The sequence below is a fragment of the Acinonyx jubatus genome, chromosome F2, assembly GCF_027475565.1.
Source record: "Acinonyx jubatus isolate Ajub_Pintada_27869175 chromosome F2, VMU_Ajub_asm_v1.0, whole genome shotgun sequence".
In the NCBI taxonomy this organism is placed as follows: domain Eukaryota; kingdom Metazoa; phylum Chordata; class Mammalia; order Carnivora; family Felidae; genus Acinonyx; species Acinonyx jubatus.
The window spans coordinates 34,911,427-34,938,542 of NC_069394.1; the positions used below are offsets into that span (position 1 = coordinate 34,911,427).

The following is a 27,116-nucleotide window of genomic DNA, read 5'->3' on the forward strand; positions in this document are numbered from 1 at the left end:
TCACTTCCCTTGCCTGGAGTATTTGCTTATAGAACAAACTTTGATCTCAGATGAGTTCTGTACACCTTTTCATTACATTTAGCCATGGTAGTGAGCTCTGATTTTGTCCATGTTCTTCTAGTTTGAGGTTACGGGAAATGATGAGACGTTCGTTGAGAGCAGCTGGTTTGGGTAGACATGAAGCTGGAGCTTCATCCAGTGACCACCAGGATCCAGTTTCACCCCCCATAGCTCCCCCTAGTTGGGTTCCTGACCCTCCTGCGATGGATCCTGGTAAGATCTGTTATTTTATTTAGTGTTTAGCAAAAAAAACAAGGTCCTGAGAGAAAGGAAATTGAACACTTGAATGGGATATTTAGAAATCTGAAGTATTTAAAAGTAGCATAATGAGCAAATTGTAACCAGTTTAGTTGCAAAGATTTGGTTTAAGGGGTTTATAACTTAAAAATTAAAATTCTAGAAGCTGTTTTATTGAGATAATATATTTCCACACTGGCAAGAAGCTAACTAGTAATACATCATAACAAGTCAATAATTCAGAGGATTCCTTCTCTCATAATTTGGAAAACAAGTTTCCACTTAAACCTCTGTCCGATTTCACCTTTGGCTTGCAGAGAAAAGCCTTAAGGCCAGTTAAGAGAAAATGTTAGGGATATGTTGCCTATAATGATGTACATCCTGCTGTTCTGTTTACTGAAAGATGGTGACATTGATTTTATCCTGGCCCCTGCTGTGGGATCTCTTACCACAGCAGCGACTGGCACCGGTCAAGGACCAAGCACCTCCACCGTTCCAGGTGAGAATCTGTACTATTTTATCTGCCTAGGCATTTGGGTTTCTACAAAGCCACACTTTATCTCAACGAGACTTACCTTGGCTTGAAAAACATCTAATTCTCTGAATTAGATCTTCATATGTCAGTGAGGTTGTAGTGTTGTAAAATCATTTGGGAGTTGTAAAATGTGTTGTGTTTAAATTCTGTATAATGAAATTAGCAGTTTATTGCTAATACTAGAATATTTTTCTGTTGGTTTATTTAATGGTTCCTTGTTAATGTTATTTCAGAATATTCTTTTCACTCTTGTTTACTCTTGTTACCAAATGGATTTGCTTAATTACAGGTCCTTCCACAGAGCCATCTGTAGTAGAATCCAAGGATCGGAAGGCCAATGCTCATTTTATATTAAAATTGTTATGCGACAGTGTTGTTCTGCAGCCCTATTTACGAGAACTCCTCTCTGCCAAGTAAGAAGTTTAATATACTTTTTTTAATGAATTTTTTTTCTTCCATCTTTATTTATTTTTGAGACAGAGAGCATGAGAGTGGGGAAAGGACAGAGAGAGAAGGAGACACAGAATCTGAAGCAGGTTCCAGGCTCTGAGCTGTGGGCGCAGAGCCAGATGTGGGATTTGATTGTACAAACTGAGATCGTGACCTGAGCCAAAGTCCGCCGCTTAACCGACTGAGTCACCCAGGCGCGCCTAATATGCTTTTGATATGAAGATCTAGCTTAGCTCCTTTTACTGTTTAAGTTGATGTTGCAATGTATGGGCAACAGTTATCTTATGTGAATTTAAACTAATTGATCAGAATCTAGCATTTATTCCCTCTGTAATTAACTAAGCTCCCTTCAATGAAAGACTCCAGTATAATACAGTGTACACTAAATGAATACAAACCAATTTTATGTAAGTTTGATCAGGAGGTGTGTGTGCGTGTGTTAAAAAATCACAGCATAGCTATTCTCAAATGTGAATTCATAAATTCCATCACTGTCACCTGGAGAACTTAAAAAATTATACAGATTCTTCCCCAAACTTTGCAGCAAAAGTATGACTCGGTAAGTCTGGGATGGGGCCTGGAATCTGTATGCTAAACTCTGTGGATGATTCTGATGGTTTCTTTGGAAGTCTTTTTGGACTTGCAAAATCATGATGAGATTATGCAGTTTTTGATAAGTAGTATGTGATAAGTGCTCACTAACCATTGACAGAGTATAGCTCTGCTTTCAGCATGATTGTTTATGTTCCTTTACAAATTCATAACAATAAGCATTTTTATAAAAGTTAGCTCTTATCTGTGCCAAAGGATTAACTCTTCCAATTCTAGCAATAGCTGTTTGGAGTAGGTACTACTATTCCCATTTTATATTTGAAGAAATGGTCTTAGAGATTAATTAACCCACTCAGGGTCACAAAACTAGTGAGTGGCTGGAATTCCATCCGTGGTCCATGTCTTAATTCCAGAACTGAGACTCCCAGGCGTCACCCTTAAGCAACCTCTCCATATTTAAGTACAAGAAGGTGTTTTGAGTTTTTTATTATTAAGGGCAAGGAGATTTTTGTTTAAGCCTTATTGACCTTAGGCCATAATGAACATAATTTGTGAACTTACTACTTTAATGAAGGCCGCCCCCGCTGGTAAAATAAGTCACTGACTTGGAAATAAGTTATTATTACAGAAGAAGCTTACTAATTTATTAGTGGTTTGAGGCATAGGTAAAAATGGTATATATGCCAATATATTCTTTCTGTTTCAGAAAGGTATATCTTTCTATTTTTATTTCCTCACTTGAATTTTTGGTGTTTTTTAAGGGTATTATCTTTGTACAATTTGTTCAATCATTTGGTGTTGTCTCAAAATTCATTGAATGTTCTTACTTCCTTTCTCTCTATTTTTAATCCATTTTGCATTTCTGCAGTGTGTTTCTAGTTCACTAGTTATTTTAGTGCCCTTTCAATAGTAGTTGCTTTCCCCCAACCCCTTTTCTGAGAAAATACATGAACTATTTGGAAAACACTGAATATGTCGTGCTATTAATAAGCTGGTACTGTTGATGACAGCTTTGAAACAAATTAGAGGAAAGGCAAAGTTCTTTTGCCCTTTAGTTAATAAGCATAGGAATTCTCAAATTGGTCATTTGTTTCCTTTTTTATATTACACATATAGGAGAATTTCCTGGAGTTGCTAATAAAATTTTCCAAGTGGTATAACTGGAAATTGGTTACCATACAGATGACCCAGTTAAGAAAGGTTCTTGGCTTTAATTGTATTTGGCAATATATAAAGTATTAGGAGAATACTTCAGAGCATTGAATCTTAGTTTGAGAGCATGCCTGTGATGGTGATGCGTGTGTGTGTGTGTGATGAGGATGAAGGATTGTTTAAAAATACAATTATTTCCAATTTAAGCATTCCGTACCCCCCTTCCTCCCAAGTCCCTCCAATCCTAGGTGTGGGTGGTTGGAGTTTGCTTTAATAATGTAAGCTAAAGAAAGTAAATTTTGGTAAAAATCCTCCTGGCTAGTAAAGATGTAGAGGATTTTATTCGCAGCTGGCTCATTCTTATCTGAGCAGGGGGAATAGGTAGGGAGAAGAGTGAGCAACAACATAAAAATGGAGAAGTATAAATACTTAAGGAAACAGTGATGCATCTGATTAGAAGTGGAGGATTAGAAGAGGAGAACAATAGCCACTGAATCTGAAGAAGTAGGTTAAAGCCACCACTTTGGTCTCTGTTCTTTGGGCTTGAATCCTCAGATGGCTTTGGTTAGACTAGAATAGTATCAAAGTGGGTTTATAAGAATAATAATGTGATGGTGGCATAAAAAAAAGGAGTAAAATAGGTAAGAGTAGAGACTGGAGTTGAGGCTTTGTTTTTTTATGTCTACCTGTTGCCTTTAGTATATGTGTTATAATAAACTGAACTGGAAAATGGAAAAAAGGGATTAGATGCAAGAGCAAAAAATTGAGTTAGAAGGGGGACTTCATGAAGAATCCAAATTTTTTGTCTTAGTTCCCAGGAACAGTGATGCTGTTGGCCGACATAGGTAGAGAGTGGGTTTGGGGAGAAAGATGATTTTAGTTGTTAGACATTTTGAAAGTGCAGTATCACTGGGAAATCCTAAGTAGACTTACCAAGTAAGCAAGTGTAGATGTTTAAACTGTGTTATCATCATAGAAGTGGTAGTTGCTTTGGTGGATCAGAGAGAGAGAGAGAGAGGCACAGGTGGTTGAGGACTAAATTTGGGGAATTGCAAAGGATCCAGGAGGGAATAGAAATTCAGTGAAGAATATTGAAGGTACATTTTTAAGAGAAAATACATAAAAATAGCTAACATTTATTGAGTACATTTTATTTGCTAAGCAAATGAAAAGCTTTTAAGTAACAGTTGGCTTAATCCTCATCACAATTGTATGAGATAGAACCTGTTATCACCACATCTAGAAAATATTAGTCTGACTCTAGAGCCCCTGCTGATTTATTTTTTAATGTCACTAAGACCAAGAAAGGAGAGCATGGTTGAGAGACAAGGATTCTTAGACAGGGGCTTCCTTTTTTACATGTGGTAATAGGAGACTAGAAAATATCACCAGAGATTTCCTTTGAGTGGTAGGATGTTATTTAATACAACAAAACGACTTTTTTGCTTCATCTTGAACATTTATTTTATAATGAAGAAAGGAAATATTTAAAAATTAATATTTTTATGCATAATTTTTCTCATTTTAGGGACGCAAGAGGGATGACCCCATTTATGTCAGCTGTAAGTGGCCGAGCTTATCCAGCTGCAATTACCATCTTAGAAACAGCCCAGAAAATTGCAAAAGGTAATTTATTACAAGTCCTAAAAGAGTTGTTTATTTTTTAATTGAAAAGATTCTTTTCTACATTTATTATACAATTAATCAAACTTAATTTTTGCATGATGAAATAATTGAGTAGAAGCTATCAAGATAATTCTTTTGTGTATTTGTGTGTGTAAAATTCATGTTTGTACCTTTTTCAAGTATATTGTATTTTTGAACTTTCCACCAAAAAACAGCTGGTATCAGTTTTTAAATTAAAAAAAAAGTGCATGATGGGTAACGTAATGACTTTCTTTTTAATGTTTATTTATTTTGAGAGAGAGAATGGGGAGTAGGGGAGGGGCAGAGAGAAGGAAAGAGAATCCCAAGTGGGCTCTGTGCTGTTAGTATAGAGCCCAGTACAGGGCTTGCTCTCCTGAACCGTGAGATCATGACCTGAGCCAAAATCAAGAGTCAGGTGCTTAAACCAGCTGGGCGACCCAGGTGTCCCATGACTGATCTTTTGAAAATAAAGACGGGTTACTGATAGAACCTGCCAGTGGTTAACTGTTGATCATGATACAAATTTATGGAAATAATAGGCCAGATTTCTTATTGTTCTTCCTTCTGACTTGGAATTCTTGCTTAATAGAAAGCAGTAAGGAATATCAGTTCCTACACCCAGCCTTTAGAAGACTCTAAAATTTATGTGATTGTCTATAATTTATTAAATAGAGATAGAACTTGAATCTTAACTGCATAACATAGAGCTGTGTATTCAGCTGAGGTGTGGTGTATTGTTGTCATGTGGTTATGATATAATTACAGTTTGCTTTATTTTGCACCAGAACTGACTGGATTTCCTTGCATGTTGACTTATATATCAGTTTTGGGTTTTTTTTTAACGTATATTTATTTTTGAGAGAGCAAGAGAGAGTGCGCGCGTGGGCATGGGGGAGGAGCAGAGAGAGGGAGACAGAATCCGAAGCAGGCTCCATCCTCTGAGCTGTCAGCACAAGAGCCTGATGCGGGGCTTGAACTCAGTAACCACGAGATCATGACCCGAGCCGGAGTCAGATGCCCAACCAACTGAGCCACTCAGGCACCCTGTATTTCAGTTTTTAAAATTAATATATAGTAGTTTTGATTTATACTGTGTAAATGTTAGAGCTTTTGCATTTGAGTAAAGCAGTAGCTGATTGTGATTAAGGCCTGTCTTGGTATGTGAACTACTGTGTTCTTAATCTTTTTAGCTGAAGTATCCTCGAGTGAAAAAGAGGAAGATGTGTTTATGGGAATGGTTTGCCCATCAGGTACCAACCCTGATGACTCACCCTTATATGTGTTATGTTGTAATGATACCTGCAGTTTTACATGGACAGGAGCAGAGCACATTAACCAGGTAGGCCGTTTTAGACTTCTTTGTATTTATGCTGTCTTCAGGTATTCTTTTCTTTTTTCCCCTTTCACCATTACTAGAATTACAGTTCTATAGTTCTTAGCTCTGGAATTGTGAGTCTGATATTTCTTTTTATTCTGAGTTATAAAATTCTCCAAAGAAAAATAATTTTTATTCCCAAATAAGTGAGGCAAAGGAGATGATCATTAAATTAGTTATTAGATATCACGAAAATTAGAAATCTTCACTCAGTAGCATAATTTGATTCACAGCTCTTGACACAGATTTTATAGCTATAGCACCTTTTTGGGGGTGGTGATATGAATTATTTTTGCCCTACTGATAAATATTTGATTTCCATTCGTTGTACCTCCAGTGCTGTACCCGTTTATGATTCTGTTTCCATAGCACATTAGCTTTGCTCTGCTTTCATTGTGATGGACTTTAGAAAATACTAGAAATAATTAAGCTAATGAAATGTACATTATATTCTTCTAAGAAATAAACCCTTCTAATTGTAGGATATTTTTGAGTGTCGAACTTGTGGCTTGCTGGAGTCACTCTGTTGTTGTACAGAATGTGCAAGAGTTTGTCATAAAGGTCATGATTGCAAGTGAGTACAGTTCTAGTTTTCTTTAATTATATAAACTGCTTAGATTCATATTGCTGTATTAAAATAATCTATACCGAGGTAATGTTTTATTTCATTTTTCAGGAAGCATAAGGTTTTCTCAAGTTGTTCTCTTTAAGCCAGTTTATTTATTAAAATGTGGTTCTTGATTTAAAGTGTACTTTGAAATGTTGTTCATTTGCTTTTGTCTATATTCTCTCTCCAGAGTCTCAGTCTATAGTAGGGTCTCCTAGCAGGAGATCATAACAGGTATTAAGTGAAAAATGGTGAATGTTTGGCCTGTGCTTTATTTACTTCTTAAAGTGAATGTAATAACCTTTCATCCAGCAATAGAGTTACCATGGCTAGTGTGTTAATTTTCACAGACTTAAGAAGCAATAAAATACTCCAGCATGAACATTTGCAGTGCCTTAGAGTCTCAGCAGAGATATCAGCTATAATTGTGCCACAGATATGTAGATGTTACAGTTAACAGAGAATTGGTTTGTAAAAACCATCTATTGTGCTTTAAAATAAATGATTATATAGGACAAGTAGAAAATGTTTATAGATATTGCATTGGTGCTTATTTATTACTTTTATTAAAAGAACTTTGGCTAATATGTTTTTCTTCCTTAATTTAAACATCTAAAAGTGAATCTATTCATTGATTGCTTAGCAAGTGCTGTTACACACTAGATATTTGGGTGGTGGTGGACAAGGGAGTCTCTGTCCTTGCACGGTTTACAGTCCTATCAGGGGACACAAGCAAGAAACATTTGCTTATAAGGGTTTTAGGGCTCATTAGATGCACATAGGAGGACCACTTACACTGAATGGGGGCTATAGGGAATTAAGGAAGATGTTCTGGAAGACGTGACTATATTCAAGTCATTACAAGATCCCTCAGGAGAGTTGCTCTGTAGACTTCATGCCACTAAGTAATACTTGTAGTTAAGCATGCTTTAAGAATTGTTACACTTTGCATTTAAATATTAACAAGGGTTCTATCTTGGGTCAGTAAGTTATATCTCCATGATTTCAATAGAGATCTTTGTGGTTTTTTTTTTTTTTTTTTAATTTTGTTTTTTGTACTTGTGTGTGAATTCTTTCTAGACTCAAACGGACGTCACCAACAGCGTATTGTGATTGTTGGGAGAAATGTAAGTGTAAAACTCTAATTGCTGGACAGAAGTCTGCTCGTCTTGATCTACTTTATCGCCTACTCACTGCCACTAATCTGGTCACTCTACCAAACAGCAGGCAAGTGGGGTTTTTTAGGACATAAATTGGAAAAACACAGCACATCTGAGTAGCCCTCCCCCTCTCCCTGCTCACAGTGATGTTCCATTTTGCAGGGGAGAGCACCTCTTACTGTTTTTAGTGCAGACAGTTGCAAGGCAGACAGTAGAGCACTGCCAGTACAGACCTCCTCGGATCAGGGAGGATCGTAATAGAAAAACAGCCAATCCTGAAGGTGGGTGAGTCTGACAGTTGTGACCCATATAAAAAGGATTTTATTTATTTCTGTCTTACCCACTGTTTCTTTTTCTGCTTAGATTCAGATATGCCTGATCATGATTTAGAGCCCCCAAGGTTTGCCCAGCTTGCATTGGAGCGTGTTCTACAGGATTGGAATGCTTTGAAATCTATGATTATGTTTGGCTCACAGGAGAATAAAGACCCGTATGTATTTATTAAAAACGTTTTAGATTTATGTATTTCCCCTGTTAATGGAGGTGATTACAATGCATTGTCTTTCCTTCCCCCTCAAGTCTCAGTGCCAGCAGTAGGATAGGCCATCTTTTGCCAGAAGAGCAAGTTTACCTCAATCAGCAAAGTGGCACCATTCGGCTGGACTGTTTCACTCATTGCCTTATAGTCAAGTGTACAGCAGATATTTTGGTAAGTTCTTTGGATGTTTGTTTACAAGTACATTAAAAGAATGTTTTCTGACTTAGTTTCCCATAATTTTATTGATCCAACCTCCTAAGTACTGATAAGGTCTAATTAATTACACAGTACATTCAGGGGAATGGAATTTGGGGGTGATTTAAATATCTCAACACAGAAACTCCTTTCATTCTAAACAAAAATCCTAAAATGTGTTAAAAATATAACAGTATATAGAAATGTATGGAGCAGTGTTCAAAATTGACTCCGTGCAAATGTTTTTTTTTTTAAGTACTCCTTTTTGCTCTGAAATTAGAAAAGAATATAAATCATAAAACCTAGTGCTGGTGAGGTTATGGGAAAAAGAACACATTCAGACACTGATCGGGTGGCATTGCATTGGTATTCTTTTAGAAAACAACTTGGCAATAATATCACAAGCCATAGGAATGTCAGTGCCCTCTGGGGCGCCTGGGTAGCACAGTCGGTTAAGTGTCCAACTTCAGCTCAGGTCATGATCTCACGGTTCATAGTTTTGAGCCACATCGGGCTCTTGACTGTCAGCATGGAGCCTGCTTTGGATCTTCTGTCCTCCCCTCTCTCTGCCCCTCCCTCATGTTCTCTTTCTCTCTTTCAAAAATAAACAAACATTTAAAAGAAGAAAGAAAATCCGTGCCCTTCGACTCATCATAAAGAAATAATTTGTGACATGAGACATGTTACAGAATAATAAAAAATATAGAAAAGAAATACTTGATGGAGCCAATAATAGATTATTGAATCAAATTATAGCCCAGCCACTTGCTGAAATGTAATGCGGCAATTTAGAAATAAAGGTTATTTTAAGTAACATTTAAAAACCCCAAAATAACATGAAAATTGGATGTTCTCTATAATTAATATGTATATGATAGATGATGCATAGAAATGAGACCGAGAAAGTAACAATAAAAATGGTTAAGTGAGAGGGATGGGATTATGAACTTACTAATATAAATATTTGAAACTACTTTGCTGTTTCAATATGTACCCTATAGTGAGTGAAATTATTCTTTCTCTGATTTGATATATTTGTTATTTTTCTATGTATGATACACATAGAACTAGAAGACTAAAAACGGAAGACATTCGAGGCCTACTGTAGGTCAAAGACATGGTAGGCATGGGCATAAATTAATCAATGATATTAGAAGTGTTTTGGTAAAATTTATTTTGAGATTTTTATTATGAAATGGTAATATTGAAAAGGTGTTTGAACTTTTTGCTTTATAAATGTCCAAACATCTTAAGAGATGTCTCAGCATTAATAGAGTTATTACAATTTTTAAAGCTTTTAGATACTCTACTAGGTACACTCGTGAAAGAACTCCAAAACAAATACACACCTGGACGTAGAGAAGAAGCTATTGCTGTGACAATGAGGTTTTTGCGTTCAGTGGCAAGAGTTTTTGTCATTCTTAGTGTGGAAATGGCTTCATCCAAAAAGAAAAAGTAAGACATCCTTTTTGATCTGAGCTTTTCTGTCACTTTACACACATTTTTTGTGATAATGATAACATTGTGTGTATGAAAAGATTTCATAAAAGATTCCTATTTTTTCCTTTTGCTTCAGTAACTTTATTCCGCAGCCAATTGGAAAATGCAAGCGTGTATTCCAAGCACTGCTACCTTACGCTGTAGAAGAACTGTGCAATGTAGCAGAGTCGCTGATTGTTCCTGTCAGAATGGGGATCGCTCGCCCGACTGCACCTTTCACTCTGGCTAGTACTAGCATAGATGCCATGCAAGGCAGTGAAGAACTGTTCTCCGTGGAACCACTACCACCACGACCATCATCTGATCAGTCTAGCAGGTAAATTTCTATCTGGTAACAGATTCTAATTAATTCTTTCTTTGGAAATGTCACATTTGGCTTACTAAACCTTTCTATTAGCACTCTGGAAGTGTCCATGATCATTTATGTAACAAATGGTGAAGATTTTATTTTGTTTGAAACCTGTGAGAGCACTTGAAAAATTATACATTGTGCCTACACATCTAAGGTAATAGGCTTATAGTTGTAGGTTTTATTTTTGGTTGGAAAAGCACTGTTTTTATTATGCCAATAAAGTAATCTGGTAAGAAAGTTCAGACTTCTGTAGACATACTTCCTGTCTAGGGGGCGGGCAGGTTGTTATTCTCAACAACCATATTGTCTAGGAGAGAGCTAAAACAATTCATCAACTTAATATTTCTAGTTTAAGATTATTTATTTTTTAAATGTTACTTATCTTTCCCATTGGTAATTAGACTGTAAGCTTGTTGAGTCAGAATGTTTAGAAACTGAAACGTTTTGGTGTCTTTTAGCACAGTGCTTTATTAAATATGCATGCAAATTACTTGGGGATTTTATTAAAATGCAGAGGCAGATTTTGGAGGTCTGGGTGGGGCCTGAGGTTCTGTATTTGTTATAAACTCTCAGGTAGTGCCAATGTGCTCACGGTTTAGGGGTCATACTTTTGAGTTGGAGGGCTATAGTGATCTTTAGCAAATACTTGTTTATTTGGTTTTCTCACGTCTGATTCTGTTACTGTGTGTAATCATAATGATGTTTAATGAAGATCTTTGGGACTTAAAGACCCTCTTCTTCTTTCCTGGAAAACATCTCTGTGATACTAAGGCACGCCTTCCTTATTAAATTTAGCACAATTTCCCTAGATTTCATTCCTGGGTTTCATCTGAGTTGATTTGTTCAGTATCTGCTCTCTCACTGTTCTCATTATTCCCTGTGCCAGTATGTATCCCAGCTTTTCCTTTATTGTCAGGTCTCCTAGGATACCCTGAAATGTAAGTCCAGGTTTGTCTGTCAAAGCTTTCTCATGGTAGCTTTGTCACTGATAGGCTTTCAGGATTTGCTGGAAATGGTTACGAATCAAGCTGTATATTTTCAGACTTGCTAAACATACCCCATCATCCAGTGATTCTGTTAGCAAAATCTGCTTGGGCGCCATATGATGTCTGCTGAGCCTGATAGCCCTGTGAGGAGCTCCCTGGTTACTTAAGTGGTATTACTTTGTGTTTATGTTCCGGAACATAAACACTTTTTATCTGTTGAAAAGATTTTTGGGGTGATCTTCACTTTAAAAAGTGCCCATCAGCCTGTTCTTACTAAGTATCAAGATTTTTGTGTCCCTTTGCCCTGCTTCTTAGGCTCTTTATTTAAGTATTGTGCATTCTTCAGCTCTCCACTTTATCCCCCTTGATTGATTGAGTCAGTCTGTCATGTCTTCCCAGAAGGAGATCTCATTGGATCATCAAGAAAGATAATAGTGTCATGTTTTCTTCAACTGTTGATATAATGTAAGAGTCCTTCATTATTATACAGTGCAATCACTCCCTCTTGTAAGGATGTATTTTGATCAGTGTTTCAGGCATGTCTTAACTAAAAAGTACATATTTGACTAGTCTCTGCGATTTCCCTTGTGTGGGGTGGTAGGTGGTATATTATCACTCCACTGAACGTAAAGTTTTGAGTTTAGTATTTTTCCTTCTTCTGTCCCTTCCCTTCACCTCTTTAAAACTCTTAATGTCCTTATTAATCAACCTGTTTCTCTGTCTCCATGCCTCATACAAAAACTGTTCACTGAAATTTTAATATGAACTAGGAACTTTTAAGCGTTGTAAATGCATCACCTGTTTTAATCTTCCCAATAACTCATAGATAACCACTATCATCCTAATTTTAAAAGTGAAGAATATGAGACTCAGGTTACTTGTCCAAGGTCATACAGTGATTAAAGTTTAAACATATTTAGAGATAATTCTAGACAGATATTTACCTCTTTCCTATATTCCTGAATATTAGATGGCACTGTAAGGGGAGATAATTGCTGTTTGGTCCTTATTGATAGTGTTGAGACTTTGGATTAATCATCACAAACCCACCGTACCTTACAGTACAAATTGCAGTCCTAAACTTTCATGAGCGCAGGTTTGTAATTAGAAGTTCCCTGAAGAGGGGCACCTGGGTGGCTCATTGGTTAAGTGTCTGACTTTGGATTAGGTCTGTGATCTCACAAGTTGTTAGTTTGAGCCCCGCATTGGACTCTCTGTTGTAAGCATGGAGCCTGCTTCAGAACTTCTGTCTCCCTTTCCCTCTCTCTGCCCCTCCCCACCGTGCTCTCACCCTCTTTCAAAAATAAAACCACCACCACCACCACAAAAAGTTCTCTGAAGAGATATTTTTCCTGCCCCATCCAGCCATGGCTGATATAGATAGGTAAGTCTCTTGAAGTAGGTTACCCTTTCCCGATTTATGTTTGGCTTTATTTATGTGGGGGGGACAGAACAGATTTCTATGCTGTAGAAGCTTTATACTCCAGACTGTCTCCTGTGAAATCTGTGGCTTCTTGGAACCCTTCTTGCCTAAGAGACATCAGCAGATGCCTTTGGTGTTAATGGTGGCACCATTGCTCTCAAGCTTATTCAGTACAATTGTTTCCCTTTATCACCAGGATAGTTGTGCTTTGTTTTTAAATATTTAATGTATTTAGGTGTTCTACACCAAGAGGGATTTCTCTTCAGTTGGCAAATTGCTGAAACTAGAAGTTCCCAAAATTTGGAAGTATTTTAACAACTCCTGTTAGGGCTTCAGGACTATAGTTGTGCCAGGAAGTCTAGTGGGAAAAAAGTTGAATCGTGGTATGAAGAAAACTGAATGGGGGGTATCATATATTTTGGGTGTTATTAGTATTATACATACTAAGTGCATAACTCCTTAATGTTCTTTGAGGGGACGATAGATCTTGTGGATGTTTGTTTCAGGATTTTTTTTTTCTTTTTAAGGAATACTAATTAATTGTGGCTTTACACAATGTTGACTTTTATTTTTTAGTACTGGAAATATTGAAATCTTAGTTTGGAAATACCCTTTTTTATCTCTTCAGATTTTCTTTGAGCTTCCTCATATGTTTTGTAATTCACTGGCTCTGTGAAGAACCAGTTACTTAAATTTCTAGTATTAAACACTATATTGAGACTACTTGTGTATTTGAAGGTGGAGAGTTTGAGTGGATTCTTCATGTGTAACTGGTTTGATTCTTATTTCTAAGAGCAGCTGAGGTGAGGAAAGAACAGGATCAGTGTAAACACGTTTAAAGGTCTTTAACATTTCTTAATTTGTAAATAAAGGATAATAGTAGGTCATAGGATTATTTAACAACCATCTTCTGATCTCTGACCTGCATTTTAAGCTGCATTCTGTAATTCTCCCCTTCCTTTTATAATGGAGGCATCTGTCTTTTCTTGGCTGTTTGTTTCCAAGGCAGATTTTTAAGGAAGTAGAACTTTTTGGCCACCCACCTTTTGTTATGATTCTATTTTCAAATTCATACTTTTCAACTAATGTTTTCCCTCTACATACGTAAAGTCAGTGGTTAATAAGCTGATGCAAAGTAGGTCATGTCAGATCTCTTAGAAGAGTAGATCACTTGTAATAAGCATACTTATCACCACCATTCATACTTTGTTAATGGATGAATGCTGCTGTCGGAGCCTTTGGAAGTTGAGGACTGTTGTTACTGAAAGCAGTGGAGAAGGAAAAATATTTCCTGGAGATTATTTCAGTGGGAAGGACTCGTGCTTCAGTTATGTGCGTTAACAAATATGAAATGACTTACAGAAAAGTAGAAATAATTCTGAGGTTTCTAAGTTAAATCTCTATGGTAAAATTAATTTCTCTGGGGTCCATATTTTCTGATCTATGGATTATTAGTTTCCAAGAATTTTTAGGTCAGATTTAAAATAACATCCTAGTAAGTGGGTCACACCGAATGACACTGAGAAGCATAAAAAGTGTGTCGTGTGGCAGCAGTGGTCTCATAAGCTCCTGATTCTCCACAGCTCCAGTCAGTCTCAGTCTTCTTACATCATCCGGAACCCACAGCAGAGGCGCATCAGCCAGTCGCAGCCTGTTCGGGGCAGAGATGAAGAACAGGATGATATTGTTTCAGCAGACGTGGAAGAGGTGGTTGTAATTGTTTTAATTGTGGTAGATGAGAGGCTTTTATTTGGGAGGGAAGAAGTTTCACTAATAGTAGTTTACTATGATTACATGTGTTTGCTTCTAACGTTTAGAGTTTTGTTATGTGTTCTCATTTGTGGTTGTATGTGTTAAAAATACTTTAATTTAAATCCTTGATTTAGTGGATAATACAAAACTGGAAACAGAAGCTTGCTTTTTACTTAGGGTTAATAGAAAGGATATCCTCAATGTTAAAAAAAGTTTTAGTAGTTTTGTGCAATGTATTTGAAGGCAGAATGGATACTGCATATTCATTAGGTAAATTTTATTACTGTGGAAGTTAAAAAAAAAACATACACTTTCTACCCAGTTATTAAACTATTAATTTTAAGGTTCTGCACAGGGACGACAATTACAAATTTTAGGATATCTGACATAATTTTTGATTGCAAGTTGTCACTAGCCAACGATTTTCAAACTCTTGACTGCTAATAATCTCTGTAGTTAGCGATCTTTGTATTTAAGTTTAAGTTGCTGTGGAGGAACACTGGTAGAGATGTGGGTTTATTATGTACTTTGATTGTCTACAAATGAGATTCTGGATTTAGGTTGAGGTGGTGGAGGGTGTGGCTGGAGAAGAGGATCATCATGATGAACAGGAAGAACATGGGGAAGAAAATGCTGAGGCAGAGGGACAACATGATGAGCATGATGAAGACGGTATGCAGGTTATTTGAGAAATTATTCAGTATGAGTACATCAGGTATCTTTAAGGATATTAACAGAGAAAAGCCCCATTTGACTGTAATGTTCAACATATTTTCAGCCTAGGGATTCTGTAGCATCTGTTTCAAAATTTTAGGAAGCAGCTATATATATATACACACCTATAAATATATATGTATATGCTCATATATATTTATATGTATAAAATAACGTATCCTCTTTCTTTACCCTTTTTTTCCTTTAAAAAATTTTTTGGTATCGTTTGTTTATTTTTGAGAGAGAGAGAACGTGAGGGGGGGAGGGGCAGAGAGAGACAGAGACACAGAATCCAAAGCAGGCTCTGGCTGGCAGCACAGAGCCAGACATGGGGCTCAAACTCACGAGCCGTGAGATCATGACCTGAGCCGAAGTTGGATGCTTAACCAACTGAGCCACCCAGGCACCCCTGACTTTCTCTTTTCTTTTTCTTGTCTTTTAAATGTTTGTTTATTTTTGAAGGAGACAGAGACAGAGTGTGAGCAGGGGAGGCACAGAGAGAGAGAGGGAGACACAGAATCCGAAGCAGGCTTCAGGCTCTGAGCTTTCAGCACAGAGCCCAACACAGGGCTCAAACCCATGAGCTGTGAGATCATGACCTGAGCCGAAGTTGGACACTTAACCAACTGAGCCACCCAGGCACCCCTAACTTTCTCTTTTCTTATAAGGAAGTTAAAATAGTCATAATCATATTAGGAAATATTTGCAAATTTAGAGAAAGGGAAAACAAATGACCCATAATCCCACCTGGACCTAACAGTTTGTATTTTTACTTTCAGCCTTCCCCTTTGCTGCCCCATTCCCATGCATGTCTTTTAGATACTGTATGTGTAATTTTTGTGCCTTTTTTTTTTTTCCCCCCACTAATTCTTTTGGCCTTTTTGCTACCACCATAACCATTCTTACTAGTAGCCATTGGATAGACTTTTTGGGATCATCTTTGTTGAGGTGTAATTGACATACAATAAACTGCACAAATTTATAATTTTATGTTTTGATGTGTGTATACCATGAAATTCTAGATAGACGTTTTTAGCTTTCGTCCTTCCTCTTTTGGAATCCCAATATGTAAAACAGATGAAAATGGAGCATTGGTCCCAGCCCAGAGTTCTACCCATTGGTGGAAGTTCTCCTGCCCAACCCTTTTTACCTAAGGCTGTGCAGAACAGATTTTGAATTGCTGTGTAATAGTCTACTGAGGACCATAATTTGCCTAGTCATTTTTCTCCTTCTAAGCAGGCAGTTATGCTTACTGTAATAATAATCACTCCCCCCCCCACCCCCCCAACTTAGGATATTCTGGCTTATTAGACCCTGTCTGTTCCAGAGTGCGCTTATATTTTTTCCCTCCTTATTTAAATATATTTCCTAGGGAGTGACATGGAGCTGGACTTGTTAGCAGCAGCTGAAACAGAAAGTGACAGTGAAAGTAACCATAGCAACCAAGATAATGCTAGTGGGCGTAGAAGTGTTGTCACAGCAGCAACCGCTGGCTCGGAAGCAGGTGTGTTACCTTTTCCTTATCCAGCTTTCTTGCTTATACTAAGGCCATATTTATATTCAGCATGAAATGGTTAAACTATACTCCTTATGATTTGTACAAGGGGTGGCTAAGCTTTTTTACAACTTTATCCTTTTTCCCTTATTTTCGAGAGCACATGAGCAGGGGAAAGGAGCAGAGGGAAGGAGGGAGGGAGGGGGAAGTAGAGTGGGGGAGAGAGAGAGAGGGAGAGGGAGAAATTAAGCAGGCTCCACGCCACACCCAGTGTGGAGCCCAGCACAGGGCTCGATCCCATGATCCCAGGATCATGACCTGAGCTGAAATCAAAAGTTGGATGCTCAACTGACTGAGCCATCCAGACACCCCAGTAATTAAACTATTTTATGATGAGTTTTGTGGACTATTATAGCCTGGCATTCTGTTCAATATATGTAATATTTTCCTGAATGACGGAGTACACTGTAGTTTTAAATATCAACAGACTGACATTGATTTTGGTTTTAAAAATGAAAAATTTAGGTGCAAGCAGTGTTCCTGCCTTCTTTTCTGAAGATGATTCGCAATCAAATGACTCAAGTGACTCTGATAGCAGCAGTAGTCAAAGTGATGACATAGAACAGGAGACCTTTATGCTTGATGAGCCATTAGAGAGAACCACAAATAGCTCCCATGCCAACGGTGCTGCCCAAGCTCCCCGGTCCATGCAGTGGGCTGTCCGCAACACCCAACATCAGCGGGCAGCCAGCACGGCCCCTTCCAGCACATCCACACCAGCAGGCAAGTCTGAAAACTTGGTATTCTTGAAAGTGCTTAAGTAGGTTTTAAAAATTATGTATGTTCATCTATACAAATCAAGTAGTTTCATAATAGTTCTTCATTGTTTTACCGAGTTCAAATACAAAGTATTTACATATGATTATATCAAGGTTTCTCAGTCTCTGTACCATGATTACTTTGGGCTGAATAATCCTTTGTGATTGTGCATTATAGGATGTTTAGAAGTATCCTTGACTTCTATGCATCAGATGCCAGTAGCAGTCTCTCCTCCAACCCCACCCACCTATTGTGACAACCAAAACTGTCTATAGACATTGCCAAATGTCCCTCTATGGGCAGGGGCAGTAGCAAAATTGCATCTGGTTGAGAACACTGTAGTAATTCTTGTCTCTCTCATCATTGCCCTCCCTTAAATTAGTGTGGTTTAAGACCACGTTTTTCACTCGGTGACCATATTTGCCGTTACAGTTGATCTTTTAAATATATACAGTGCTAGAGAAACAAAATTAACATCTGACAGCTTGTTGTGGTTGTCCTTTTTCCTTTGTAGCAAGTTCAGCGGGTTTGATTTATATTGATCCTTCAAATTTACGCCGGAGTGGTACCATCAGCACGAGTGCTGCTGCTGCAGCAGCTGCTTTGGAAGCTAGCAATGCCAGCAGCTACTTAACATCTGCGAGCAGTTTAGCCAGGGCTTACAGCATTGTTATCAGACAAATCTCGGACTTGATGGGCCTTATTCCTAAGTATAATCACCTAGTGTACTCTCAGATTCCAGCAGCTGTGAAATTGACTTATCAAGATGCAGTAAACTTACAGGTATGAAAACATTGAAAAGTTACTCCAAATAAATTTTGGGATGTCAATTATGAAAATTCCAATGTAATGGGAATTAACATTACAGATACTTAAATGTTTATAGATTACTACTATATATCAAATTTAACTTTATTTGGATAGTTTTAACTATTTTAGTTTGGTCTTCATAGAATTATGTAGAAGAAAAGCTTATTCCCACTTGGAACTGGATGGTCAGTATTATGGATTCTACTGAAGCTCAATTACGTTATGGTTCTGCATTAGCATCTGCTGGTGATCCAGGACATCCAAATCATCCTCTTCATGCTTCTCAGAATTCAGCTCGAAGAGAGAGGATGACTGCACGAGAAGAGGCTAGTTTACGAACCCTTGAAGGCAGACGGTATGGAATTCTTCATATATGCTTATATGTTAGAGCCCTTATATCCCAGGAAGTTAGAGCTTTTTGGTTGCTGTTACATTAGACCTCACTTTGTTTTGAAGGGGGGGAAGTGTATTACTTCTTTTTAAATTGTTGTGTGGTTGAAGCAGAATAAGTTAGTTTATAATCCAAGCTGTTTTTTCCAAAATTCATTCATATGTTAGGAATCTGATACTAAATACTTCTCATTTTTGAAGTAGTTGATCTACATCCTTGTTTCATTGTCCTCCAAGCTTCCCCTCCTCCCTCCCCTATCCCTTGAAAGACATGTATTTATAGGAAGATTTTGACCATGATTGAGTATGAATGCATTTTGTATTCGGGAAGAGGAAAGTATGTGGGATTACCAAAGCTGTTCTTTGATCTCCTCGAATCCAGTTTCTTTTTCTACAGCCCCCAGTCTTTTGAATTGTGTTTAAAGTATATTTCTTTATGTATTTGTTGTCTTCTTTCTTTCAGTTATAAAATGACCTTTTTCAGGAGTAGGAATTAGCCCAAACATTGAACACTAGAGCACTGGGGCTGTGCCGTATAGTGCAAGGGCCCGGTACCTGAGGTCAGAGTCCTAGGATTTGGTTCTAGCTTTGGCTCAGGGGAAATAACTTTGCTACTTTGGGAGGATCATAACAGGGGGAAGACAAGGGCCTAGGAGACTGCTTAGGAACCTTAACAAGATTATGGTTGGAATTGGCCATTGAAAGGTAATAGATTTATTTAAGTGGGGCTGGTGAAGGCCAGGAAGGAGGAGAGAGAGAAGCATTGAAATCATGTAACAATTGAGGGCCTTGTTGAGGGGTAGAGCAGGAGGAGGCAGAATTTACAGCTAGACTTTGATTCTGAATAACTAATAGGAAAATTAAGAGAAAAATCTAGAGCAGTAGAATGGACATACTTGGCTTTTGAAAATACTGAGGAGCTGGGAGAGGTTTTGGTGGAAATGTCTAGAAGGCAAAATTGAATGCTTGGCAGAGAGATCTGGACCACTTGGGAGGCCTCTGCTTTCCTGTCCTAGGAAACCTGCTCCACCAACAGGCACAAGCCTTGTCTTTGTAAGGCTCATCACTCCCCGAATAACAGAGTTCTGATAATAGATCTAGATTGGTGACTTGTTCTTCTCCCTTTACTTCACTGTGGCTCTCACCCTAATATAATAACCTTATTGAGATATAATTCATGTACATTTCACCCATTTAAAGTGTACAGTTCCATACTTTTGAATATATTCAGAGCTGCACAACCATCATCACAGTTAATTATGGAATATTTTTATCATCTCCACAAAAATACCTACTAGTGGTCACCTCCCATTTTCCCCTACTTTCCCACCCTAAGCAACCACTGATCTACTCTTGGTCTCTATAATATAATTTGCCTGTTTTGGACATTTCATATAGACGGAATCATACAATATGTCTGTTCTATGCCTAGCTTTTCTTACCTAGCATAATGGTTTTAAGGTTCATCAGGTTTAGCATTATCAGTCAATATGTTACTTTCTAGTAATATTTCATTGTATGGATGTGCCACATTTTTATCCATTCATAAGTTGGGTTTTTCATCTTTCTGACTCTTGTGAATAATGTGGCCATCAGCATTAGTGTACAGGTTTTTATATAGACACGTTTTCAGTTATGTTGGATAATATACCTAGTTGTAGAATTGCTAGATCATATGTAACTCTGTTAAACTTTCGGGCAACTGCCAGACTTTTCCAAAGTGGCTGCATCATTTTACATTCGCAGTAGCAACATGTGAGGCCTCTAATTTCTCTAAATCCTTGCTAGCACTTGTTACTAGTGGGTTTTTTTGTTTTTTGTTTTTTTTAATGGTAGCCATCCTAGTGGGTGTGAAGTGGTAACTAATTTTGATTTTGATTTGCATTTCCCTAATGGCTAAATGTTGTGCATCATTTCATGGGCTTATTGGTCATTTGTATATCTTCGGAGAAATGTCTATTTAGATCCTTTGCCCATTTTTTAATTGGCTTGTCTTTTTGTTATCGAGTTGTGTGAGTTACTTACATTTTCTGGACTTAAGTTCCTTATCAGACTTGCAGAAATTTTGTCCCCTTTTGTATGTTTTCATTTTCTTGAGGGTATCCTTTGAAGTACCTATGTTTTTAATTTTGATAAAGTCTAGTGCTTTGTTTTCTTGTTGCTTGTGTTTTGGTATCATGTTAGACAGTGATTCTCAAAGTGTGATCCCCAGAACAGCATCAACATCACCTAGGAGCTTGTTAGAAATATAGATTTGGGGACCCTACCCCAGACCTACTGGGGTCTTCTGTTGGGAAGGAGTTCCTTGTCCATTTCCAAAGGACACTAGAATTCCTTTCCTGTATAAAGTACATGACAGTAAATCCTGCACAATGTTTTTATCTCTAAAGCAGAGTCACAGGGTTAATGAGTTTTTATTTACGGATATTCTCAGTTCCTAATTTTGCATATTTATGATAATGGTAAGTTTCACATTTGCTTTCTTTTTTTTAAACATTTTCATTTCTTTTTACTCCTACAGACGTGCCACATTGCTTAGCGCCCGTCAAGGAATGATGTCTGCCCGAGGGGACTTCCTAAATTATGCACTGTCTTTAATGCGGTCTCATAATGATGAGCATTCTGATGTTCTTCCAGTTTTGGATGTTTGCTCATTGAAGCATGTGGCATATGTTTTTCAAGCCCTTATATATTGGATTAAAGCAATGAATCAGCAGACAACATTGGATACACCTCAACTGGAACGCAAAAGGTATCCATACTTGCCGTGGGATTGGTTTAGGGAATACTTGTTTGCTCAGTGTGGTCTCTTAGTATATTGTCTGATTTTTGGAGTGAAGAGAACAGTGAACTAAAGAGAAAATAGTATAGGAATGTTTCATTTGGGAAAGTGGGTTTGAGTCTGTTCACCCTTTCTCCATTGCTGCTCCTCGCTTAAAACAGGAAATCTAAGAATTTAGTTAAGCTTTATGCCTGAGATAGTTTGTCATGTTTTCTATTAGAGTCTGTGTAAGTCCTCACTATTTCTTAATGTGGTTATCCTTTTACTTTTCTTGAGCCTCTTTTGTAATTGTAGTATAATTTGGCTGGTCAATCTAACATTCCCCAAGTCTAAAACTTGATCACAGTGTTTGAAATTGGCTAGATACTTAACTGACTTTTTCAGTGCTTTTTTTGCTTGTAGTTCCCATCACCTTTGCTCCATACTTCACATAAAATGACTCACTTGTCTTTTTAAAGGACGCGAGAACTCTTGGAACTGGGTATTGATAATGAAGATTCAGAACATGAAAATGATGATGACACCAATCAAAGTTAGTGTACAGAAAATCTGCTAATCTACTTCAAGAAATGGCTGCCTCAGTATTTCCCCTTCAAGCTTTTTAACTTCATTATTTTCTGTCTGGGTGGGAATTTCTCTTTTCTTCTCTATGTCCCATTTCTTGCATTTTCTGTCCATTTTTCCTTATGTATCCTTGCATTATTTGCTTCATAAATAAGGATGAATTAAAGAAATGTAGTGAACTTGTTAACAGTCAGTATTTTTTGTTTTTGTACCTTTTGCATTTTAGTTTTATGTTTACCTTTATTCTTAAGTGTGTAAGTACTACATTTTTAAAGTCTTAGCAGAACCTTTATTGATATTGGTGCAAGATATATTTAGTCAAGAAAATGAGAACTATCAGTTATAACTCCCAAATATGAAAAATCTTAACAGTTATTAAATGCAATAAAAAGAAAATATTCCAAACTCAAGAAATTTTGGGGTCTTCTGCAATCTCTTTGTAATTTTTAGCTGTTCTTTGAAGTAGAATTTAAAAAATTTGTCCTCTTGCCTATTTTCTTATTATCAACTAGTGCTTTTATTCAGCCCAGGGAAAGACAACTGACGTAACTGCTGTTGTTTGAAACCCAGCCATAGCTCACTATTTTTACAGCATGTGCTGTAAACTTACTGTCGACAGTTGTATTACATTAAGGGGAGACGGTGTTCTTGTGCTGACTTAGTGTTGAGATGAAGGAGATGCCCAGACATTTTTGTTTTGTAGAGAAAGCAGAACTTGGAAGTAAACAAATGCTCATATATCTCAGCTCCTGACCATCTCCTCCTTTTAGAATCCTCAGTGAGCCGCATCCTGAATGTGCTTAGGAATCTAGCTATATTCAGGTCTGAATCTTCTAGAAAGACAGAGGATATGGGAAATGTCTGTCCAGTACAAAGTGAAACCATATTTGTTATTCCTAATACTTTGTAAAAAGTCTTACTGTTGTGTTAAAATATACCTAATAGAATTTACCATTGTAACCGTTTTAAACTGCTAGTATTTTCAATTATCACCTAAAAATACCATCAAAATTTTGGACTATTGTTTTTGAGTGACATTAAAATTTTGTAAAGAGGGAACAGGAATTTCAGATTGAGCAGATTAAGATTCTTTTATTGTTCCCCAATAACTAATTTTTTCTAAAAAACAAATACTTTATCTCTTTATGTTTAGGTGCTACTTTGAATGATAAGGATGATGACTCTCTTCCTGCAGAAACTGGTCAAAACCATCCATTTTTCCGACGCTCAGACTCCATGACATTCCTTGGATGTATACCCCCAAATCCATTTGAAGTGCCTCTGGCTGAAGCCATCCCTTTGGCTGATCAGCCACATCTGTTGCAGGTGATTTAAATAAACTAGTCTTAGAAGGCTTCTTTTTAAGTGACTTTTTTTTTTTTTAAAGTGTTCAGTGTAACTAGAATATTTCTGTTAAAATTCCAGCCAAACGCTAGAAAGGAGGATCTTTTTGGCCGTCCAAGTCAGGGTCTTTATTCTTCATCTGCCAGTAGTGGGAAATGCTTAATGGAGGTTACAGTGGATAGAAACTGCCTTGAGGTAAGATAGTAAAGATCTTCACAATATAATATTTGTGAGGACTTATCCCAGTATCTAGAGTTTTGGAAATGCATTAATCCAGAATATCGTGTTGCCTCAAATAATGTAAGTATCAGAAATTCCTGCCTTATGTCATAATTCCATATAATTTCAGAATTCCATCAGTATCACTAGCCTGCCTTGATACTAACTGGTTTCATCAGGTGACTTCATCTGTAAAATGGCAGTTTCATTTTGTGTTTTGCCTGTTTCACAGAGTTGAGTGTTGTAATGCTGCTGAAAATTAAAATCTTTAAATGTATATATAATGTGAATATATCTTTTTATATATGAGCATACACAGTATTGACTTGAAACTTTTCTTTTTGACTGTAGGATGTGAATAAATAAGGTAATATTAATAATGACTTGTTGAATAATTCTGTCTCAATCTTTATAACCATGTTGGGTAAAAAACATTTTTATCTTGATTTTATGGGTAAAAAAAATTGAGGCTTGCAGAGTTTACATACATTTCTTGTGGGAATGTCTGTTATTACACAACTAATTAAGTGGCGTATCTAGTTTTTAGATAAAAGGTTGATTTGAGAGCCTAAAATTATACCACCCATACTATTTCTCTAGTGAAAATGTAATGAAACGTTTAAGATCAGGCACTGAATGTAGTTGAATAGAATTTTTTTTCTTTATTATCTAAATGATAAAGGAGAGTGCAGTCCTGCAAATATTGAAAATATGTAAGACATTTGAGTAACCACAGGTAAAGAGATTCCTTTAAAAGTTCTCTGAGGCTACTGTGGTGAATGCACTGAAACTGCACTGGGTGGTTTCCTGGTGGTCCGCCCAGGGAATCAGAGAAAAGGAACAGGCTGCATCTTTTTAGTTGAAACACCAGAAAGGAATTACGTAACTTCCGTGTGATTTCTGTGGAATATTAGTAAGTTGAAAAGGAAATCTAGTTAGGTTTGTTTTTTTTTTTTAATGTGTAACTTTTAAATGTAAAAATTCACAGGTCCTTCCAACTAAAATGTCTTATGCTGCCAATTTGAAAAATGTAATGAACATGCAAAATCGACAAAAAAAAGAAGGGGAAGAACAGAATATGGTGCCAGAAGAAGCTGAAAGTTCAAAACCAGGGCCATCTGCTCATGATCTGGCTGCACAATTGAAAAGCAGTTTACTAGCGGAAATAGGACTGACTGAAAGTGAAGGGCCACCTCTTACGTCTTTCAGGTATTTGCTAAGTAGAGATAGTTCTTCTGTTGCATTACTTTATGGATACTATAATTCTTGTAAGAATTTTTATTTAGGTATTTTAAAATTTCGTTTGTATGTAAATAATAGAATTAACCGTAATCTTATTTCTGTGTTTTCCTCGTTTATAATCAGATGTTTAAATATTAAATTTGAATTTTCTGGATTTTTTTGGTGACTTTAGTCATTGATTGACATTCTGACTTTCTTTTATTGAGGATATTCTGACTGTGTTTTTTAATGTTCAGTACTGAGTTAAAGTATATGTCCATGTCAGATTGCCAATTATAGACTTGTTACCAGCAGCTCAGCAAAGGGGACCATGTGAATGACTAGAAAGAACTTTCTAGATTTGTGACTATCTCAGTTACTTGGGCTTCTTTGCCAGGTTCACAGTCAGTAATTACTTTGCAAAAGGTAGGTTCTTTGCTTTCCCAATAAAAATTCGCTAGCATATACATACTGTGGCTCAGTATGGTTAATCACCTAATGATTTGTTGAGTTTCTGCTTTATGCTGTTTTTTGGTTATACTGTCAGATAATTAATTTTGCTTAGGAGTTAAGTGAGTTTAGGAAGCTATATGCATTTTATGTACACAGTTTAACAACCATAAAAAGCAAGGAAGAATTGTGGGCTGGGGTGGCCCAAGTTTTTCAGAGGCAATATGGCTTGTACTAAGATGTGTAGAATGTGTAGAAGCAAATAGATTGAAGGAGAGAAGAATTAGAGGTAGGGAGACAAGTTAGAAAGAACGCTGTTACTAGGTTCTGGCTAGTGGTAAAAGGGGGCTGAAGTGTAGAATATTGCCTTTGGGGATGAATTAGGAAATTATGGAAAGCAAGAGAAACTCATGAAGTACTTATTCACTCTGGAGGAACAGGGGAAAGAAAAATTAAAATTTGTTTCAAGTTTGTGCAGTAGGGAAATAGATGGTACTACTGAAAGAAATCAAGAGGCAGTGGCATTGAAGTGAAGAAGCCATGTTCAATTTTCCCGTGTTGAGTTGGAGTTACATGTCACGGACATGGGTATATTCAACCCACGGGCTGTTGTGGAAATTCTGGTCTGTTGTGGAAGTTTGAACTAGAGAGGGATCTGGGAATCCTCCAAATGTAGATGGACACTGGACTTTAGGGGAGGAGGTAAAATTGAAGATAAAAGGCAGCTGGGAGATGTATCCTTATGTAAAGGACAGAAGGAATAATGGAGTAAAAATGAGAAGTTCTGTGAAGAATGAGTAGTTATAAAAAGATTCTCTGTTAGAGAGGATGTGGACTGAAGTGCTATTAAGAGTTCAGAATATGAAAAAACCAACTAAATTACTGTCATTGACCAAAAACCAGGGGCTTCTTATAGTTGGCCAAATTACTTCCCCCCTCTTCTCTTAAACCTCTTGCAGGCCACAGTGTAGCTTCATGGGAATGGTTATTTCCCACGATATGCTGTTAGGACGCTGGCGCCTCTCTTTGGAACTGTTCGGCAGGGTGTTCATGGAAGATGTTGGAGCAGAACCTGGATCAGTATGTGTTGTGAGCACTTTTAATTCTGTTCTGCCTGATAAGAACATACGTCAGAGGATAATTCTGTCATGCATTTTTTTTTTTAAAGATCCTAACCGAATTGGGTGGTTTTGAGGTAAAAGAATCAAAATTCCGTAGAGAAATGGAAAAACTGAGAAACCAGCAATCAAGAGATTTATCACTAGAGGTAAAGGTATTTAGATTTTCTAATACTATATATATAGCATGTCACTTATGAAGTTTGAAAACTATTACAACAACCATGTTTCATGTTTAGGGATATATATGTTGTATAATTAAAAATTAAAATAAATGGTAATCACCAAATTTAGAGTAGTACAGTTGGTTTCCTAACATCTCATGATGATCAGTGAATTTTTCAGCCTTTTTTTGTTGTTGTTGTTTTTTAACATTTTTGATGTCCTTCATTCCATTAAGGTGATTATTTTCCACTGATGCTCCAGTGGTCTCTGGGTAGTGGGAGTCCTGAGTCTTTTTTGGCTCCTCAGTCCTTTTCACAGGACTCCAGTGATCTTTGATAACTTCCTTACTTTTTGGTATGTCTCATCTTGTGTATATCCTGTCACAGACCTTAGATCAGCCATTTCTTCAAGAAGCCCTGGTTCCTTTTGGTAGGAAAAAAGGTACTTTGAGTTTATACTCTGGGCTGTAGGGTTGCTCACTACCTACTAGGTTGGTCGTTGTTT

At 37.1% G+C, this 27,116-nt stretch overlaps 1 protein-coding gene across 1 annotated transcript in view; it reads left to right on the forward strand.

The window, feature by feature from the left end:
* Positions 1–27,116, forward strand: part of UBR5 (ubiquitin protein ligase E3 component n-recognin 5) — a 136,425-nt gene that overhangs the window by 89,085 nt on the left and 20,224 nt on the right. The window contains exons 23-47 of the mRNA XM_053208245.1: positions 122–273; positions 701–796; positions 1,122–1,245; positions 4,515–4,612; positions 5,824–5,972; positions 6,491–6,582; positions 7,696–7,842; positions 7,938–8,056; positions 8,139–8,265; positions 8,355–8,484; positions 9,803–9,963; positions 10,085–10,324; positions 14,353–14,476; positions 15,082–15,193; positions 16,608–16,739; positions 17,256–17,517; positions 18,068–18,332; positions 18,503–18,714; positions 21,271–21,501; positions 21,990–22,063; positions 23,249–23,421; positions 23,521–23,634; positions 24,647–24,867; positions 26,289–26,409; positions 26,498–26,596. Of these exons, the coding sequence (XP_053064220.1) occupies positions 122–273; positions 701–796; positions 1,122–1,245; positions 4,515–4,612; positions 5,824–5,972; positions 6,491–6,582; positions 7,696–7,842; positions 7,938–8,056; positions 8,139–8,265; positions 8,355–8,484; positions 9,803–9,963; positions 10,085–10,324; positions 14,353–14,476; positions 15,082–15,193; positions 16,608–16,739; positions 17,256–17,517; positions 18,068–18,332; positions 18,503–18,714; positions 21,271–21,501; positions 21,990–22,063; positions 23,249–23,421; positions 23,521–23,634; positions 24,647–24,867; positions 26,289–26,409; positions 26,498–26,596 (3,775 nt within the window). The remainder of the gene's footprint in view (positions 1–121; positions 274–700; positions 797–1,121; positions 1,246–4,514; positions 4,613–5,823; positions 5,973–6,490; positions 6,583–7,695; positions 7,843–7,937; positions 8,057–8,138; positions 8,266–8,354; positions 8,485–9,802; positions 9,964–10,084; positions 10,325–14,352; positions 14,477–15,081; positions 15,194–16,607; positions 16,740–17,255; positions 17,518–18,067; positions 18,333–18,502; positions 18,715–21,270; positions 21,502–21,989; positions 22,064–23,248; positions 23,422–23,520; positions 23,635–24,646; positions 24,868–26,288; positions 26,410–26,497; positions 26,597–27,116) is intronic.